Below are 20,331 nucleotides of genomic sequence, written 5' to 3'. Positions count from 1 at the left end.
AAAAAAACACTGCTGTTATCTACATTACAGCGCCGATCTCCTTATGTAGGAGATAGGGCACTTATAATGTGGTGACAGAGCCTCTTTAAGGCTGGATTCACACACAGCGTTTTGCTGGAAATTTGTGTTTTTCGTGGCCTTTTTTAATGGCGTTTTTTGTGGCATTGTTTAGTAGGACTAGTTGTTACATTAAACCCTTCCTCACATCCGCTGTATATATACAGCGCAGGTCGGGTGGGGGAGTATAGGGAGTGGGCTCACGGGCTGAGCCTGCACCATAAAACGAGCATGTCGGCGGCCCCCTGTAACATTGCAACAATGGTTGACATGGCAGCCCGGGTGCCTGGTGAAGGCCCCCAGGTCTGCCATCCTTTTAATCCTATGAAGCGGTCATACATTAGTATTGCAGTATATCGTGAAAGCGATGCAACGATCGCTTGTTCAAGTACCCAAGGGGGACAAGTTAAAAAAGTTAAATACAGTAAACGAAAGTTTTTTAATACATAAAAAAAACATTAAAAGTTAAAAAAAAAACAAAAAAAAAAACCCTTTTCTCATTTTCGCACAATGTAAAAAAAAATAAAAATGAACATAACTGGTATCGCTACCTCCGTAAAAGTCCAAACTATTGCAATATATAATTATTTAAACCGCATGGCGAATGCTGTAAAAAATTGAAACGCCAGAATCGCTGTTTTTTGGTCACTTCATCTACCACAAAAAAATGGAATAAAAAAAGTGATAGAAAAGTCTCACGTACCCCAATAATAGTACCAATAGAAACTACAGCTCACCCTGCAAAAAAAAAATAAGCCCAAATACCGCTCAATCGACGGAAAAAGTTATGGCTCTCAGAATTTGGCGACAAAACACACATTTTATTTTTAACAACCTTTAACAATTTTTTTCCTTGTAAAAGTTGTAAAGCAAAAAGACAAAAACAAAAGTATATAAATCTGGTATCGCCATAATCATGTTGACCTGTAGAAAACAGTTAACATGCGGTTTTTACCGCACGGTGAATGCCGTAAAAACAAAACCCCCCAAAAAATTGAGGAAACCATGTTTTTTTTTTTTTTGCTATTCCACCCCACAAAGAATTTTTTACCAGCTTCCCAGATATACGGTACAATAAATGGTGTCGTGAAAATCTACAACTCGTTCCGCAAAAAACAAGCCCTCATACGTCTATATCGATGGAAACCTGAAAAAAGTTATGGCTTTTGGAAGGTGGGGAGGAAGAAACTAAAGTGAAAATCTTAAAAATGGCAGTGGCGGGAAGGGGTTAATGTCCATAGTAAAATATAAAGTGCACTACACACAACTGCGCTTTGGTTTGAGGCAATTTTGTGGTCAGTGGCCTTTTTCCCCCATACCCAGCATGCACTGGGTAGTTTTTTTCAGGTGTTTTTTCCATAGGCTTCTCTATAGGACTTCAAAAACGTCATAAAAAAATCAAGTACAAAATGACACTAAATAAAAAACACCATAAAAAAAGCATGCCACATTTTAATAACACTACAGTTTTTAGAAGAGTTTTTTGATGCAGTTTAAATTGCCAGAATTTGTGTGTGTGAAGGAGACCTACATTTTTCTCACACAACAACCAAACTAGAGATTTTTATTTATGTTGAAACGAGGTATCATGATATGTACATCTACAGCCTGGTTTACTTCTCATAATGATCCAAGACACTCCCCTACAAAAAAACTGTTAGGCCAAGTTCAGACGTAGCGTATTTGTAAATTCCGCCTCACAAATCCACAGCAAAGCACAGTACAATATATGTGGATAGGTTTTTCAAAACCCCATCCAAATGTAGCAGAAAAAAAAAAAATCAACGCAGAATTGAGGGCATGCTATGGATTTTCAAAATGAGCAGCATGTCGATTAGTGTGCGGATTTCCACCCCTTCAATGAATGGGGCTAAATCAGCAACAAAATCCACATGTAACACAAATATTTTGCCGCGGAATCGCCATGAATTTGCAGCAAATCTTTTCCTTTACGTGTGGACATACCCTTAAAAAGCGTCCACGCAATTCTCATGCAGATGCCAGTGTAGAAGTGTGGTGTAACATGCCCCCCATTCATTTAAACCAGTGACCAAGAGATCTCTTCCTAGTCATTCAACAGGAACCTTAGTTGTCTACATCCAATGGATCCATTGACTGACTGCAAGCAGAGATCTTGAAAACCAAAGGAATTGATAGAAAGTATCAATAGATAAGCTTTAGGCCTCATGCACACGACCGTAGCCGTGTGCACGGCCGTGATTTTCGGGTCGGCCGGCTGCGGACTGTCAGCGGTCTGTCAGCCGCAGGCCGCCCGCAAATCGCGGGACATGCACATGGCCGCGGCCATTGTTTTCAATGAGCCCGGACCGCAGAACCGGGCCGTAATAAGACATGCCCGTTCTTTCTGCGGTCCGGGCTCCCGGGCCGTGCACGGACCGCAGAAACTACGGTCGTGTGCACGGCCCCATAGAAAAGAATGGGGCCGCAATTCTCCCGTGGATTTTCGGGGGAATTGCGGCCGCAAAAACACGGTCGTGTGCATGAGGCCTTACACCAGAATAACCCTTTAAATGGGTTTTTCCATCAGAGACATTTATAACATATCCGCAGGATATGTCATAAATGTTAGATAGAGGTGGGTCCCACTTCTGGGACTCGCACCTATCTCTAGAACAGAGCCCCCTAAACACTGTTCTACCGCTCTGTGTTGTGGCTGAAGCATGTGTTTCCCAAATATGAATCACGGAAACAGCGTAGCTCGCTGAGCTACGTTGTTTCCGTAACTCCCATAGTAGGGAATGGCAGTTACGGATGCACCGTAGCATGCGAGCTACGCGGTTTTCTTCTTCATGGTCGGGAATCACACACTTCAACCGCAACAGAGCAGTAGAACGGGGATTAGGGAGCCCCGTTCTAGAGATAGGTGCAAGTCCCAGAGGTGGGACCCACAGCTATCTAACATTTATGACATATCCTGTGGATATGTCATAAATGTCCCTGATGGGAAAATCCCTTTAACACTCTAGTGCCATCTTTTAGAGATCGGAATATAAGCTGAAACTGTGAACTGAAAAGAACAGCGGAGCGTTGCACAATTACATACCACAGAGTGATGGAAGAGAAGTTCCCAGGACTGATGCAATTTCTGGTTCTGCATCATATCCACAAAATCATGAATGAAATAACCTAGAGTGAAAAAAAAAAAAAAAAGGTCAGTGTTTCTTGTTTTATCAGGATCAGACATCAATATAAGCTTATAAACACATTTTTTATTTCAAACCTGTTTTTATTGGGTTATAAAATTAAGGCTGGATTGACACGAGCATGTGCCTTTTGCGCTCGCAAAAAATGCGGCGTTTTGCCTGCGCAAAAGGCACTTGACAGCTGCGTGTGTCATCACCATATGATGCGCGGCTGCGTGCTTTTCGCGCAGCCGCCATCATTATGACACTCCATTTGGATGTTTGTAAACAGAAAAGCACGTGGTGCTATTCTGTTTTCATTCATCCTTTTCACTGCTGTTGCGCGAATCACGTTTGTCCCACGGAAGTGCTTCCGTGTGACATGCGTGGTTTTCACGCACCCATTGACTTCAATGGGTGCGTGATGCGCCAAAAACGCAGAAAGAACGGACGTCGTGACTTTTTCGCCGCGGACTCACGCGGCGTCAAAATCACGCACATGTCTGCACGGCCCCATAGACTAATATAGGTCCGTGCGACGCGCGTGAAAATCACGCGCTTTGAACGGACGTATATCCCGTTCGTCTGAATAAGCCCTAAAAGGGGTTTTCCAGGACTGCAGTAATGCACTCATATACTTTATGTACGACGCCTCCCCCCAGTTCTCCGCCATTTAAAGACTGTGGTTGTCATTTTTACATACAGCTACAGTATAATGAGGTGTCCTCCTTGTTAGACCTTATTCAGACGGGCACATTTCACGTCCGTGTGCTGTCCGTTTAAAACACAGCGTGTGTCCGTTGCATGAAACTCACAGCATGTCATGTTTTGGTCTGTTTTTACGGACCATGTCGCCCATTGAAGTCAATGGATGTGTGAGAAAAACAGAGCACACAAACGACAAACGTCCGTGTTTTTCACGCACCAGTTGCAGAAATAATGAGAAAAAAAAAAAAAGGAACACATATGCCACACGGAACTGAAATGTATGAAATATGCTTGGTTTTTATTGCGGACGCGAAACAGATATGCTTGTCTGAATAGGGCCTTTCATTTGTCCAGAAAGCCCCTTTATGGCCTCCTTCACACACAGAATTTTTCTGGTGTTTTAAACTGCATCAAAAAGACACTTCTAAAAACACTAATGTTCTAAAATGAAACATTTCATCATTTTAAGGCGTTTTTAATCTTGAGTCCTATAGAGAAGCCGATTATAAGAATACCTGAAAAAACGCCATACCCAGAGCAGGCTGTGTTTGGAAAAAAACAAGCCACTGATCACAAAATTGGCTCAAAAACGCCACAAACCAGAACACAATTGTGTGAAGCGCCTTTTATATTTTACTATAGGCTTTAATGTCACATCTGGCCGCACTGAGAAAAAAGCACCACAAAAACGACATCAAAATGTCGTGTGTGAATCTAAGGGTAAGTCCACACACAGCGTAAACACTACGGAATTTCCCACAGAATTTTCTGAACTGAAATTCCACAGCCTTTTCTCAAGAGAAATTGATATGGTGTAGATTGAGCATCCAAACCGCAAGTAAATTTCTGCACTTCGTTTCTGCTGACTTTTTCCGCAGCGTTTATTATGAGATTTGTTAAAATCTCATCCACTTTGCTGCTACTGTAATACGCTGAAAATTTTCTGCAATCAAATCCTTTGCGGAAAATCCGCGGCTAATCCGTCCCGTGTGCACATACCCTAAAAAATGTGCCTCCACTTGTGATCTCCCACCTAACGTACCTTGGGCGTGGAGAGACGCTACTGCACTGGGCTGTTCAGTTACCGTGGCAACCAAAGACACTTGGAGAGTGCACAAGGGTCCTAATAATTAGAGTTGGGCCTGTAAATGATACTCTACAGGCATCATACCATTGCCGTGCAGCGTGTCGGGGGTGTCTTTCCACGCCGGATGTCAGGTCAGGCAGGAGATCACAAGTGGAGGTACACTTTGACAGTCCGTAGGATACAACATGTGTGATGACTGTAAAAAGTATTATATCTTTATTAGTTCTCCTTGGTTTTATTTTCCAGTCTGTATTTCTTTTTTTGTGGTGTTACCAACTCCGAGCACCTTCGAGGAACTGATCATTTTTAAGTAAAATTTATTAAATAATATTGCTTCTTTTTTTTTAAATCAGAAAAAAAACCCTTTGGTTTCTGAGGAATCTCTTCTATATTCAGTGTCTAAGGCCTCACTCACACGAGCGTGGCGCTTTTGCGCACGCAAAAACGCGGCGTTTTGCGTGCGCAAAAACCACTTAACAGCTCCGTGAGGCAGCATCATATGATGCGCGGCTGCGTGCTTTTCGCGCAGCCGCCATCATTATGACACTCCATTTGGATGTTTGTAAACAGAAAAGCACGTGGTGCTTTTCTGCTTACATTCATCCTTTTGACAGCTGTTGTGCGAATCTCGCAGTTCGCACGGAAGTGCTTCCGTGCGACATGTGTGGTTTTCACGCACCCATTGACTTCAATGGGTGCGTGATTCACGCAAAACGCCCAAAGAACGGACATGTCGTGACTTTTTTTCAGCGGACTCACGCTGAGTAAAAATCACGAACATGTCTGCACATAGACTAATATAGGTCCGCGCAACGCGCGTGCAAATCACGCGCGTTGCACGGACGTTTTTCCCGTTCGTCTGAATAAAGCCTAAGGGTCAGAAGGAGACATCACGAGGAGGTACACAAGTATACTAGCAGCGTACGAGGGATGACAGGCGTGGAGGACAGTGGAATGTGGTAATGAGCAGCATTTCTAGTCTTGTGACATGTTGTATATATATCGCCACTGTGTATTCATATGGCGTGTAAATAGCAACAATATACAGAGGGTTTGTTCTGCTTCGTCTGTCAGTGTAAAGCCCCACTCACATCGCGTTTGTGCTATCTGCTGAGCGTATACGTTTTTAAACACTAAAAAAGTATTGAAACGTATAGCTCGGCGTATACATAGACTATAATGGGTCAAACGTAGACCAAAATAGCATCCGTTTGGTCTATGTCTGTCATGGTTTACATTGGGATACTGTTTTTTTTTTTAAAGTACTGAAAAGTGTGGTCTGCTACGCTATTCTGTACTTAAAAAAAGAAAAAGAAGGTATATGCGATGTGACGTTTTTTTCTTTTAGCATTGATCTCAATGAGCGATGTATGCAAACGTAATTCTATAGGTTTGTCACCATTTACATACAGTAAATCTATCCATTTTTTAGTTGTTTTTTTCAGTCTTCACTTAAACAAACACTATAAAAAACACAGACGTAAGCAGAAAATGGTCCACGTTTGTATACGTTACAATGGTCCACGTTTGTATACGTTCTCAAAGGTCCACGGTTTCATTAAAAACAAGTATACTCTCAGTGGATAACACAAACGCGATGGGAATGGGGCCCGCGTAGCCTTTAATATATGGTATTATTCAGAACGAGAAATCGAGAAAAGCAGCTGACCTATTGAGACCGCAACGAGACAATGCGAAAAGTAGGAATGTGTGGAGATCAGATCTTCCGCCATCTCAGGATGCAGGTAAAACCTAAAAAAAAAGGAGAGAACATGTCAAAACACGCAAAATGACGTATGCCCACAGCCACTGGGATAACTCAGGGTACAAAATGCAGGGGGCACTGATCATATTCCAGCTGTCATGGCTGGAATCACATCTGACTGGTTTCTTTTGGCACTACCCCCGTTAAATTTTTGCCCATTAGGTCACGGTGACAGTTCGCAAAGTCCGGTTTCACAGATAACGGGAATAACAAGCTTATGCTTCATGCCAGTGACCCCTGTACAAGTTGCCCACTACAGTAAGGGCAGAAAGTTTTGAAGAACTGGAGTAGGAGATTGTATGTAAAAGATCTCTATGGAAATATCTGGAACCGCTCCCCAAAAATCAACAACTTTGGCTAGGAAGAATGGTTTGAGGTTATAGGGCAAGTTTATATGTGGCAGATATCTCTTTCATGCATTCAGATGACTGGGCAACAAAAACGCGTCATGTGAATATAGCCAGAGGGATGAGACATATACATCAATCCCTATAGAAGCCTCCCACACCCATGAAGGAGCAGCAGTAGTTGTAAATGTGAGTATATAATGACGCCATCCACATCCCAGAGACATCACCCCTCTCACCCCAGCAATGCCCAGATCCCTGTAAGGAGACTGTGCACGAACGATGTCCAGATATTCCTCCATTTCCAGCGGTTCCGGAGCGCGGAGCTCGGTGCGGGGGTCAGGGTCTCCAATCTCTCATTCAACAGGCGGAAACCGACAAAGGAGGCTCCGGTGACGAGAACTCCGGAATCTAGAAGCTCCATAGAGAACTGGTCAGAGCAGCGATGTGTGTAGTAATGTGCGGGAAATGACAGCTCCTGGTACACACGGCTCAGCACGGTGATGGGCGCGGACCGGGGCGATGTCCTTCTCTACAGATGTGTGGACCGGGAGCGGACCGGCTCAGCGCTCCGTTCTCACCCCGTCTCCGCGTTCTCCTTTTCGAATCTTGTGTAACTTTCTTAATGGAACCAGCAACAAACAACCCGGTCCGTGCGCTGGGATTGGTCATGCAATTATCAGCCCTCCTCCCCGCCTATTTCATCGCCATGGTGACGTCCCCCTCCCTAGTCTGGGAGCGCCCCTGTAGAGATCCCTCACACACTTCACACCTAGTGAGACCATTGTAGCTGCGCCGTTATTTACTCAGGTAACAGTATTTATTACTCCGGGACTGGGGATAATGACAAGGACAAAGATAACGAGCAACATCTTGTGTAACAAGTCACAGTTATACAAGCGAGTCACGTGACGCGACTGCGCCTATCCCGCCACGTGTTTCGTAACGCTATGTGATATAAGCGATGTATCTGATGTGGAGACCGTGTGAAGTGATGTGAAGGGAATTGTTCACGTGGTGTCAGGGCTGGGCTCGAGCCCCTGTGATACCCTGACAGTAGTGGCTGCATTCACACGAGCATGACAGATTTACGCGGCTAAAAAACGCACGTAAATCTGTCCGTGTGCGTTCCGTTATGCATCAGTGTGCTTTGCGAGTGGCATGCGTTTCCCACGCACTCACAAGCATTTTTTTTTCAATGTAATTGATGCGTGAAACAAGGACCGCGCATGGATGTGCACCCGTGTGCTGTCTGTTTTTGACGCACCCATTGACTTTAATGGGCGACTAGACGTGTGAAAACGCACCAATATAGGACATGCAGTGAGTTTCACGCAACGGACACACGCTTTGTGAAAACTCATGCACGTGTGAATAGCGTCATTGAAATCCATGCGTCTGTGCTGTGTGTTGTTTAAATGCACAGCACACGGATGAGAATCACGCTCGTCGGAATGAGCCCTCCCTTACATGCCACAAATTAAGCCAGGGGTCACAAAATCCTCACTACCGTAAAAAATTTACGTTTACGGCAATTATCGTATATACGCCGACTTTTTTCAAATTGAAATTTAGTTGTACCAGCAATGCAACATTTCACAATTTAACAAAATAATTTTTTTAAGGCTGTACGATCAATTTCCATCAATGAAATAAAGATATTTTTGTCTATTGTATAACTGGGCAATTATCGTTATTTGTGCTCAGAAATGTAAAAATTGTAGCGACAGTAAGGCTATGTTCACACGGTAAACAAAATACAGCTGAAAATACGGAGCTGTTTTTGCAGTGTTTTTTTTACGGCCATTTTGGAGCTGTTTTTCTATTGAGTCAATGAAAAACGGCTCAAGAAGTGACATGCACTTTTTAAGGGGCGTCTTACTACGTGCCGTTTTGTGAAAACTAGGCGTAAAAAAACGCCCATGTCGGAACAGAACGCCATATTTCCCATTGAAATCAATGGGAAAATGTCTAGGCGTTCTGCTTCCGGTTTTTCAGCCGTATTTCGAGACGTTTACGCCCCGAAAAACAGCTGAAAATAGCCCGTGTGAACATAACCTCATAATCTGTCATCTCACACAGGTGTAAAGCTGCAATGAATAATACAGTAAGGGCTTATTCACACAAACATAGTATTCGTGCGTGTGATGGCCATTAAAACAACGGCCGCATGAATTTCAATGGGGCTGCTCACATAGGCCGTTGTAAAGGGTCTGTGGAAAAATAGGACATGTCCCATCTTCTTCCGTATTCACGGATCTTTCAATAGACTCAAGTCCATGAGGGATCCGTGAAAACGTGTCCCGCATGGGTGCAACTGATGTGAAGAATGGCCGGTTTGCACTCGTTCGTGTGAATCTAGCCTAGGGGTGTATACACAGGTTGCGGTCATCTCATGCTTTTTTACAAGATTTTTGGCAAATCGTGGCAAAAACCATGATATGACCACAAAGTGACTTACGTCTTATTCAGACGAGTGTGTCCGCAAAAGACGGACCGCATTTCAGTTCTGTGTGGAATCCGATTTTCAAATCCGTATTTCTCCTCTACAAGCACTTCGGTTTTTTTTCTTCTTCATTTCTTTAGCCTCTTATGCCTCAAACACGGACAGAACATGGATGTCGTCTGTGTGCTGTCCGTGTTTTTCACGCACCCATAGATTTAAATTGGCGACATGGTCCGCAAAACGGACCAAATTAGGACAGGCAGTGAGTTTCACTCAACAGATACAGACTGCATGAAAAAACACGCATGTGTGAATACCCCTATTGATTTGGATGGGTCAGTGTGCTGTCCGTTATTTCAACGGACAGCACACGGACCTACTTATAAGGCCCCATGCACACGACCGTGTTTTTGCAGCCACAATTCATTTCATTGGGCCCATGCACACGACCGTGGTTTCCACGGTCCGTGCATGGCCCAGGAGCCTGGACCGCAAAAAGAACGGACATGTCTTATTACGGCCGTGTTTTGCGGTCCAGGCTCATAGAAATGAATGCACATGGCCGTGTGCACGGCCCGCGATTTGCGGGTGACACCACGCGGCCGTCCGACCCGAAAATCACGGCCGTGCACATGGCTACGGTCATGTGCATGAGGCCTAACCATTGCATCTGACAATCCATGGCCTTAGGCCTGATTCACACGAGCGTTGCGTATTTCGGACGTGAAAAACTGATGTTTTCACGTCCGAGGTGCATCCGTGCTTAGCGCTGCGGGACACGATGTCACGCATCCCCCATAGTTGAGAGTCTATGGAGGGATGCGTGATGCGTGAAAAGAACGGACATGTCCTATTTTCCCACAGACCCTTCACACGGTCCGTTGAAACAACGGCTGTGTGAACGGCCACATTGAACAACATAGGTCCGTGGGACGGCCGCTGTTTCAACGGCCGTCCCACGGACGTTTAACACGTTCGTGTGAATCAGGCCTTATACAGACGAACATAGTATACGTCCTTGTGTTATGCATGAAAACTACTGACAGCACTTGGACCTATGCAACTCAATGGGGCTATTCAGACATGCGTGATTTTTCACGCAGCGTGTTTCGGTTGCGTGAAACTCACCGCATGTCCTATTTTGGTGCGTTTTTTGCGGAAGTCAATGGTTGCATGAAAATCACGGACAGCACAAGGACGTCTTCCGTGTGCTGTCTGTGATTCACACACCAGTTGCTAAAGAAATGCAGAGAAAAAAAAACAACACGGACATAAAAAACGGATGCCACACGGACAACACACGGAACTGCAACGCAGAAAAAGGGCTGCTTTATTTTCAGATGCAAAACGGACACGTTTGTGTGAATCTAGCCTGAGAGTAAGTTTACACAGAGTCGGTGCTAATTTTGACGTAAAAACCGCGTCAGAATCAGCGCCCAGAAACGCCCCTTGATTTCAATTGGAGGCAGAGGCTTTTCTTTCCTGGGCGGCTTTTGGCCACTCGCAGAAAAAAAAAAGCGGCATGCTCTTTCTTGGAGCAGATTCCGTTCCGACCTCCCATTGAAATGATTGGCAGGCAGAAAAAAATGCAGCTACGCTCGTTTAGAAAGTTTTTTTGCGGCAATTTATGCATTATGGTCAATGGCCGCGGCCAACAAATGCAGCAAAAATAGCGAAAAAAAAGTGTCAATCAACGCAGGCAATTCAAAATCTGCCTCAAAAAATTCCTATAGGAATTGAGACAGATTTTTTTTGCCTGTCAAAAAGCTCAGTGTAAACTTGGCCTAAGGCCGGATTCACACGAGCGTGTTCGGTCCGTGATATACGGTCCGTACGTCGGTCGCATTTCCCAGACCGAACACACTGCAGGGAGCCGGGCTCCTAGCATCGTAGTTATGTACGACGCTAGGAGTCACTGCCTCGCTGCGGGACAACTGTCCCGTTCTGTAATCATGTTTTCAGTACGGGACAGTAGTTCCACGGAGCAAACACGCCCGTATATCACGGACCGAACACACTCGTGTGAATCTGGCCTAAGGCCAGGTTCGCATGTAGTGTAAACGCTGTGGAATTGCCGCCGTGAAATTGTGTGCAGAAATTCCGCAGCATTTACAGTAGCGGCAAAGTGGATTAGATTTATGGCCATGCCCACGCTGCGGATAAAAAAAATCTGTGTAAACGTTAATAAATTGACCAGCGGTGCGGAATTAAATTCTGCAGCATGTCCATTTACGCTGCGTTTTTGTTGATTTTCTGTTGTGGGTTTTCCCCATTGAATTCAATTGGGATGCAAAACCGGAGAAAGAAAGCCAAGTGTTGCAACTTTTGCGGTGTAATCGCAGCGATTACGCCGCAGAAATTGCAACTCTAGAAAAAAATATCATACTTACCCAGAACGCCCTCCTCCTTCCTGCAGTCTATCCTCCTGGGATTAAGTTTCATCCCATGTGACCGCTGCAGCAAATCACAGGCTGCAGCGTCACTTGGGCAGCAATGTCATTGTAGGAAGGGGGTAAGTTTGAGAGCTTTTTTTATGCAGCGGAAATTCAGTCCGAAAAACCGCACCACAATGTGGTGTGATTTTTGGGACGGAAGGTGCTGCGGGTTCCCAGGTCGGATATGCTGCATGATTTTTATGCAGCTTATCCGACCCGTGGGAACCCAGCCTTAAAAGGTTTCCTGGTCTCCGTATAAGGCTATGTTCACACGGAGTATTTTGGGGGAGGAATATCTGCCTCAAAATTCCGTTTGGAACTTTGAGGCAGATATTCCTCTCCCTGCACGCCGATTTTCGCGGCAATATATCGTGCCGTTTTTCGCCCGCGGCCATTGAGCGCCGCGGGCATAAAACAGCGAGAAATACGCTTTCTCCTGCCTCCCATTGAAGTCAATGGGAGGTCAGAGGCGGAAGCGCCCGAAGATAGGGCATGTCGCTTCTTTTTCCCGTGAGGCAGTTTTACTGCTCGCGGGAAAAAGACGCCGACGCCTCCCATTGAAATCAATGGGAGGCGTTCTCGGGCCGTTTCTGCCGAGTTTTGCGACGCGGTTTCCGCGTCAAAAAACTCGGCAAAATACCCCGTGTGAACATAGCCTAAAAAGCTTGTTTATTGCATGATGAATAGTTCTGCAGCGTTCTTATATACTTTAAGGACAATTTATTAACCCGTTGAGGACCACCCACTGTATATATGCGGCGCAGATTTAAGCTTTCCAACTTCAGTCAAGGGTTTAGGTTTGGTATTAACCCCTTCCCGCATTTGGGCGTGACTGTACGTCCAAATTCTGAGTAAGTTCCCGCATTTGCGCGTACAGTTACGCCCTGCAGATAAAGCGAGCACAGGAGCTGTGCGCGCTTTATTTTCAGCGACTGTCAGCTGTTATACACAGCTGACATGCCGCTGCGATGGCTGTTACCGCCGATCGCAGCCATTTAACCCCTTCAATGCGGCTGTCAATTACGTCCACCGCATTGAAGTGGTTGACAGAGGGAGGTAGCTCCCTCTGTAACCCCCGGGGCCCCCCTGCGATGGATCACGGGTGGCGATTGTTGCTATGGCAACCAGGAAGCTGTTACTAGGTTTCCTGGTTGCCCAGGTACGATAGCCTATTAGGTCCTGCCCGAGGCAGGACCTAATACGCTAACTGTCAAATGAAGAATGACAGTTACGATGCACTGCACTACATAAGTACATACATAAGTAGTGCAGTGTATCGTACCGGGGATCAGAAGACCAGATCTTCATGTCCCCAGGTCAGTATAAAAGAAAAAGTGAAAAAAGTTAAAGAAAAATAAATAAATAAAAGTAAATAAATAATAAAAACAACACTTGCCCTGTTTCCCTGATCAACTCCTTTATTATTAGAAAAAAAATGAAAATATGAAAAAAACGATACATAATAGGTATCGCCGCGTTCGGAACGGCCTGATCTATAAAAATATCACATTATTTTTAATAAAAAACAATGACCGCATTTTATTTTTTGGTCATCTGGTCTCAAAAAAAATGTAATAAAAAGTGATCAAAAAGTTGCAAGTAACGCAAAATGGTTCCAATAGAAACTACAGTTCGTCACACATAAAACAAGCCGCCCCGCAGCGATATCAACTAAAAAATAAAAAAGTTATGGCTGTCAGAAAATGGCGACACTAAAACATGATTTTTTTAGAAAAGAGTATTTTTATTGTGGGAACGTAGTGAAACGTAAAAAAACAATATAAATTTGGTGTCGCTGTAATCGTATCGACCCGCAGAATAAAGTTAACATGTTGTTTATACTGCACGGTGAACACTGTAAAAAAAAAAACAAAAAAAAAACTGCTAGCATTGCTGTTTTTTGGTTTCCTCATCTCCCAAAAAATTGAATAAATAGTGATAAAAAAATCGCATGTACCCCAAAATGGAACCAATAAAAATTACAGCTCGTTCCACAAATAACGCGCCCTCACACAGCTCCGTCAACGGAAAAATAACACGTTATGACTCTCAAAACGCAATGATGCAAAATGACGGCCCAGACTAATTTTTAGGTCCAGTAGAATTTCACTAAATACCTCACATCATCATTTGCTGGACCCCACAGGTGGACCCCGTAGACGCAGCGGAGATGAGGAAACTTTAGGGCCTTGTGTGGCTTATAGGGCTAGTGAAGAAGTCAAATATAAGGCAACACTGGAGCGCAGATATTTTGTATAATACCCAATAAACCCGGCCTGTGCATGAAGGAAAGGTTCAAAGCGTACCACACCAATCCATGGATTATTCATTCTCCCCATTATTACATCATCCTATTATGACCTGATGTACTCCTCACAGCTTACATATACCCTGATGTACTCCGCCCAGCTTACATATGCCCTGATGTACTCCTCACAGCTTACATATACTGATGTACCCACACATATTACATATACCCTGATGTAGTCTGCCCAGCTTACATATACCCTGATGTACTCCGCCCAGCTTACATATATCCTGATGTACTCCGCCCAGCTTACATATATCCTGATGTACTCCGCCCAGCTTACATATACCCTGATGTACTCCGCCCAGCTTACATATACCCTGATGTACTCCGCCCAGCTTACATTTACCCTGATGTACTCCTCACAGCTTACATATACTGATGTACCCACACATATTACATATACCCTGATGTACTACGCCCAGCTTACATATACCCTGATGTACTCTGCCCAGCTTACATATACCCTGATGTACTCCGCCCAGCTTACATATACCCTGATGTACTCCGCCCAGCTTACATATACCCTGATGTACTCCGCCCAGCTTACATTTACCCTGATGTACTCCTCACAGCTTACATATACTGATGTACCCACACATATTACATATACCCTGATGTACTACGCCCAGCTTACATATACCCTGATGTACTCTGCCCAGCTTACATATACCCTGATGTACTCCGCACAGCTTACATATACCCTGATGTACTCTGCCCAGCTTACATATACCCTGAAGTACTCCTCACATATTACATATACCCTGATGTACTCCGCCCAGTTTACATATATCCTGATGTACTCCGCCCAGCTTACATATATCCTGATGTACTCCGCCCAGCTTACATATGCCCTGATGTACTCCGCCCAGCTTACATATGCCCTGATGTACTCCGCCCAGTTTACATATATCCTAATGTACTCCACCCAGATTACATATACCCTGATGTACTCCACCCAGCTCACATATGCCCCCACATTATAAGCTGAAATACCACTAATACACCAAGCAAAATCTGCGCTTCAAAAGCCAAATGATGGTCCAACTGAGCCTGGCAATGTACCCAAAAGGCAATTTATGACCACATATGGGGTATTACTGTATTCTGGAGAACCCGCTTAACAATTTATGGGATGTGTGTCTACGGTGGTACAAGCTGGGCACAACACATTGGGCACTGAAATGGCATATCGATGGAAAACAGCAATTTTCAATCTGCAACATCTATTGTTTACTCATTTTTGCAAAACACTTGTGCGGTCAAAATGCTCACTACACCCCTAGATCAATTCTTTGAGGGATCTAGTTTCCAAAATAGGGTAATTTTTCGGGGGTACCACTGTACTGGTACTATAGCTCAATGCAACGTGGTGTCAAAAAACGAATCTTGTAAAATCTCCACTCCAAATACTAAATGGCGCTCCTTCCCTTTAGAGCATTGCTGTGTGTCCAAATAGCAGTTTATGACCACATGTGGGGTATTTCCATACTCCGGAGAAGTTGCTTTACAAATGTTATGGTGCTTTTTCTCTTTTTCTGTTGAGAAAATGAAAAATTTTGAACTAATGCTACGTGTTATTGGAAAATAATGTAATTTTTCATTTTCACTGCCCATTTGTAATAAAATCTATTAGACACCTGTGGGGTCAAAATGCTCACTACCCCCCTAGATGAATTCCTCAAGGGGTGTAGTTTGCCAAATTAAGTCACTTTTGGGTAGTTTCCACTGTACTGGTACCCAAGGGATTTGCAAAATCTACATGGTGCAGAAAAACCAATCCAGCAAAATCTGCTCTCCAAATGGCGCTCCTTCCCTTCTGATCCCTGATGTGTATTCATACAGTGGTTTATTACCACATATGGGGTATTGCCGTACTTTGCAAATGTTACGGTGCTTGTTCTCCTTTATTTATTTTTTCTCCTTTTACTGCACAAGTCTAATGAAATCTATGAAACACCTGGGGGGGGGGGGGGGGTCAAAATGCTCACTACACCCCTAGTTTAATTCCTCTAGGGGTGTAGTTTCCCAAATGGAGTCAGATTTAGGGGGTTTCCACTGTACTGGTACCTTTTTAGGAGCTTTACAAATGCGACATGTTGCCGAGAAATCAAACCAGCAAAATCAGCACTCCAAAAGCTAAATGGCGTGTCTTCCCTTCTGAGTCCTGCCGCTTGCCCAAACAGTTTATGACCACATGTTGGGTATTTCCGTACTCTGGAGAAGTTGCTTTACAAATGTTGGGGTGCTTTTCCTCATTTATTTGTTGAAAAAAATAAAAATTCTGAGGTAAAGCTACATCTCTTTGAAAAATAATGTAATTTTTCATTTTCACTGCCCAATTCTAATGAAATCACTGTGTAGTGAAAATAATCACGACACCCCTAGATGAATTTCTCTAGGGGTGTAGTTTCCCAAATGGAGTCACTTTTGGGTGGTTTCCTTTGTTTTTGCACCACAAGACCTCTTCTAACCGGACATGGTGCCTGAAATATAATTTAAGAAAAGGAAGGCCAAAAAATCCACTAGGTGCTCCTTTGCTTCTGAGGCCGGTGTTTGAGTCCAGTAGCGCACTAGGGCCACATGTGGGATATTTCTAAAAACTGCAGAATCAGGGCAATAAATATTCAGTTGTGTTTCTCTTGTAAAAACCTTCGGTATTACAGGAAAAATTGATTAAAATGGAATTTCTGCAAAAAAAAATGAAATTTGCAAATTTCCCTTCCACTTTGCTTTAATTCCTGTGACACGCATAAAGGGTTAAGAAACTTTCTAAATGCTGTTTTGAATACTTTAAGGGGTGCGGTTTTTAAAATGGGGTGATTTGGTGGGGTTCCTAATATAGAAGGCCCTCAAAGCTACTTCAGATCTGAACTGTTCCCTAAAAAAATAGCCGTTTCAAATTTTCTTGAAAATATGAGAAATTGCTGCTGAACTTATAAGCCTTGTAACGTCCTAGAAAAATAAAAGGATCTTCAAAAAATGATGCAAACATAAAGTAGACATATGGGAAATGTTAACTAGTCACTATTTTGTGTGGTATTACTATCTGTCTTACAAGCAGATACATTTGAATTTAGAAAAATGCTAATTTTTGCAAATTTTCTCAAAATTTTGGTGTTTTTCACAAATAAATATTGAATTTATCGACCAATTTTTTTCACTAATATAAAGTACAATATGTCACGAGAAAACAGTCACAGAATCGCTTGGATAGATAAAAGCATTCCGGAGTTATTACCACATAAAGTGACACATGTCAGATTTAAAAAATGAGGTCATATGGTCCAAAAGTGGCTGCGTCCTTAAGGGGTTAATAACTTCCTTATACACTAAGCAGTCGTGCATGTCAGACATCAGCATTTCAGATAATAAGTAAGAAGCTTTTCAATAAATAACCTTTTCATGTGCCAACATATGTCCTGTTTAAATTGTAATGTAATGTTGCCTTTTAACCTCTGATTGTTAGTACAATATTCTATGGGGCAGATCATGTATCGTATTTATCAAAAAGTTTTCCTATACCATATTACCCAGGCAATTATCAAAGGGTCTACATCGTGGCAACCATTTTTTGTTAATAGCTCCAATATAACCAATTAAAAAAATTCAGACCTACATGTCTTCATGGTTAGGGTATGTTCACATGCAGTGGTTTCAGACGTAATTCGGGCCGTTTACGCTTCAAATTACGCCTGAAAAAACGGCACCATTACGCCTCCAAACATCTGCCCATTGCTTTCAAAAGGATTTACGATGTTCTGTTCCCACGAGGCGTAATTTTACGCGTCGTTTTCAAAATAGGGCGTGTAAAAAGTCGCCGCATCAAAAGAAGTGCAGGTCATTTCTTGGGACGTTTTTGGAGCCGTTTTTCATTGACGCCATTGAAAAACAGCTCCAATAACGGCCGTAAAATACGCCGCGAAAAACGCGAGTTGCTACAAAAACGTCTGAAAATCAGGAGATGGTTTCGCTTCAAAACAGCTCTGTATTTTCAGACGTTTTTGAGTTTGTGTGTGAACATAGCCTTACAGACTACATACATACCATATATGCAGTCTGATCCTGCAGACATACCCTTTCACCTGCCTCCTCATCTTGCTAACCTACAGATCATCAGGGATGCGTGAAGCGTGAAAAAATAGGACTTGTCCTATTTTCTCACGGTCCGTTGAAACAACGGCTGTGTAAATGGCCACATTGAATTACAAAGGTTCGTGGGACGGCCGTCACACGGACGTTTAACACGCTAGTGTAAATCAGGCCTGATCCCAATACATTTCTGCTACAGTGGTAAGTTACAGCAGCAGGTATATGGTAGACTGTAGAGAATCAGATTTTATGAAATCCCTCCCACACGGTACGGTTTAACCCGTTACTGACCGGCCCATAGTCTTTTTACGTCGGTCACTAACGGGCCTTATTCCGATGCCATAGACTTTTTACGTCGCGGCATCGGAATAAGTAAACAGAGCAGGGAGCTGTCAAATCTCCATGCTCTCAGCTGCCAGAGGCAGCTGATGGCTGGGGGCGTCCCTGCTCTGCCGGGTGAGATCGTTTAACCCCTCCGAGTGGTTTTGGAGAGCGGGAGGGAGCTCCCTCTCATCCCACCGACACCCGGCGATAAGTCTGTGTATCTAATGGCAGCCGGGGGCCTAATAAAGGCCCCCAGGTCTGCCTGTAATGAATGCCTGCTAGATCATGCCTGCTAGATTAAACGGACAGGCAGTAATACACTGCAATACAAAAGTATTGCAGTGTATTATAATAGCGATCGAAGAATCGCATATTAAAGTCCCCTAGTGGGACTAGTAAAAAAGTAAAAAAAAAGTTTAATAAAGTTAATTTAAAAAAAAATTTGAAAAAAAATGAAAAACCCACCTTTTCCCCTTACAAAATGCTTTACTATTAAAAAAACTAAATAAAGTAAAAAAGTTACGCATATTTGGTATCACCGTGTCCGTAACGACCCCGACTATAAATCTATTACATTATTTAACCCGCACGGTGAACGCCGTAAAAAATGTAATAAAAAACTATGGAAAAATTGCTGTTTTCTGTGAATCCTGACTTTAAAAAAAAGTGATAAAAAGCGATCAAAAAGTCGCATCGACTCCAAAATGGTACCAATAAAAACTACAAGTCTTCCCGCAAAAAAAAAAGCCCTCATACAACCGCATCGGCGGAACAATAAAAAACTTATGGCTCTTCAAATATGGAGACACAAAAACAAATAATTTTGAAAAAAAGCGTTTACTGTGTAAAAGTAGTAAAACATACAAAAACTATACAAATTTGGTATCGTTGCAATCGTAACAACCCGCTGAATAAAGTTATTGTGTTATTTATATCACACGGTAAACGGTGTAGATTTAAGACGCAAAAAAGTGGCGAAATGTCAGTTTTTTTTTTCTATTCCCCCCCCCAAATAAAAGTTAATCAATAAATAATATGTACCTCAAAATGGTGCTATTAAAAAATACAACTTGTCCCGCAAAAAAAAGACCTTATACAGCTATGTCGACGCAAAAATAAAAAAGTTATAGCTCTTGGAATGCGACGATGGAAAAACGCTAAAAATAGCTTGGTCATTAACCCCTTAAGGACGCAGCCTTGTTTTGGCCTTAAAGAGGCTCTGTCACCAGATTTTGCAACCCCTATCTGCTATTGCAGCAGATAGGCGCTGCAATGTAGATTACAGTAACGTTTTTATTTTTAAAAAACGAGCATTTTTGGCCAAGTTATGACCATTTTTGTATTTATGCAAATGAGGCTTGCAAAAGTCCAACTGGGCGTGTTTAAAGTAAAAGTCCAACTGGGCGTGTTTAAAGTAAAAGTCCAACTGGGCGTGTATTATGTGCGTACATCGGGGCGTTTTTACTTCTTTAAGGGCAGATACAGACGGACGTTGCGTTTTTGCGCGTGCAAACAACGCAGCGTTTTGCGCGCGCAAAAACCATTTGACAGCTGTATGATGCGCGGCTGCGTGATTTTCGCGCAGCCGCCATCATAGAGATGAGGCTAGTCGACGCCCG

At 43.3% G+C, this 20,331-nt stretch overlaps 2 protein-coding genes across 2 annotated transcripts in view; one reads left to right on the top strand and one right to left on the bottom strand.

Moving 5' to 3' along the window:
- TLCD2 (TLC domain containing 2) overlaps positions 1-7,967 on the bottom strand; it is a 34,112-nt gene extending 26,145 nt beyond the window's left edge. Inside the window, exons 1-3 of the mRNA XM_075854176.1 lie at positions 7,347-7,967; positions 6,665-6,747; positions 3,122-3,204 (exon numbers count right to left, since the gene is read on the bottom strand). Of these exons, the coding sequence (XP_075710291.1) occupies positions 3,122-3,204; positions 6,665-6,747; positions 7,347-7,531 (351 nt within the window). The 5' untranslated portion in view covers positions 7,532-7,967. The remainder of the gene's footprint in view (positions 1-3,121; positions 3,205-6,664; positions 6,748-7,346) is intronic.
- LOC142743420 (apoptosis-inducing factor 3-like) overlaps positions 7,828-20,331 on the top strand; it is a 119,672-nt gene continuing 107,168 nt past the window's right edge. Inside the window, exon 1 of the mRNA XM_075854173.1 lies at positions 7,828-7,917. The gene's annotated coding sequence lies outside the window, so the exon portion shown is untranslated. The remainder of the gene's footprint in view (positions 7,918-20,331) is intronic.

This window comes from Rhinoderma darwinii, chromosome 2 (assembly GCF_050947455.1).
Source record: "Rhinoderma darwinii isolate aRhiDar2 chromosome 2, aRhiDar2.hap1, whole genome shotgun sequence".
Lineage (NCBI taxonomy): Eukaryota > Metazoa > Chordata > Amphibia > Anura > Rhinodermatidae > Rhinoderma > Rhinoderma darwinii.
This window is presented reverse-complemented; position numbering and strand designations above follow the sequence as displayed.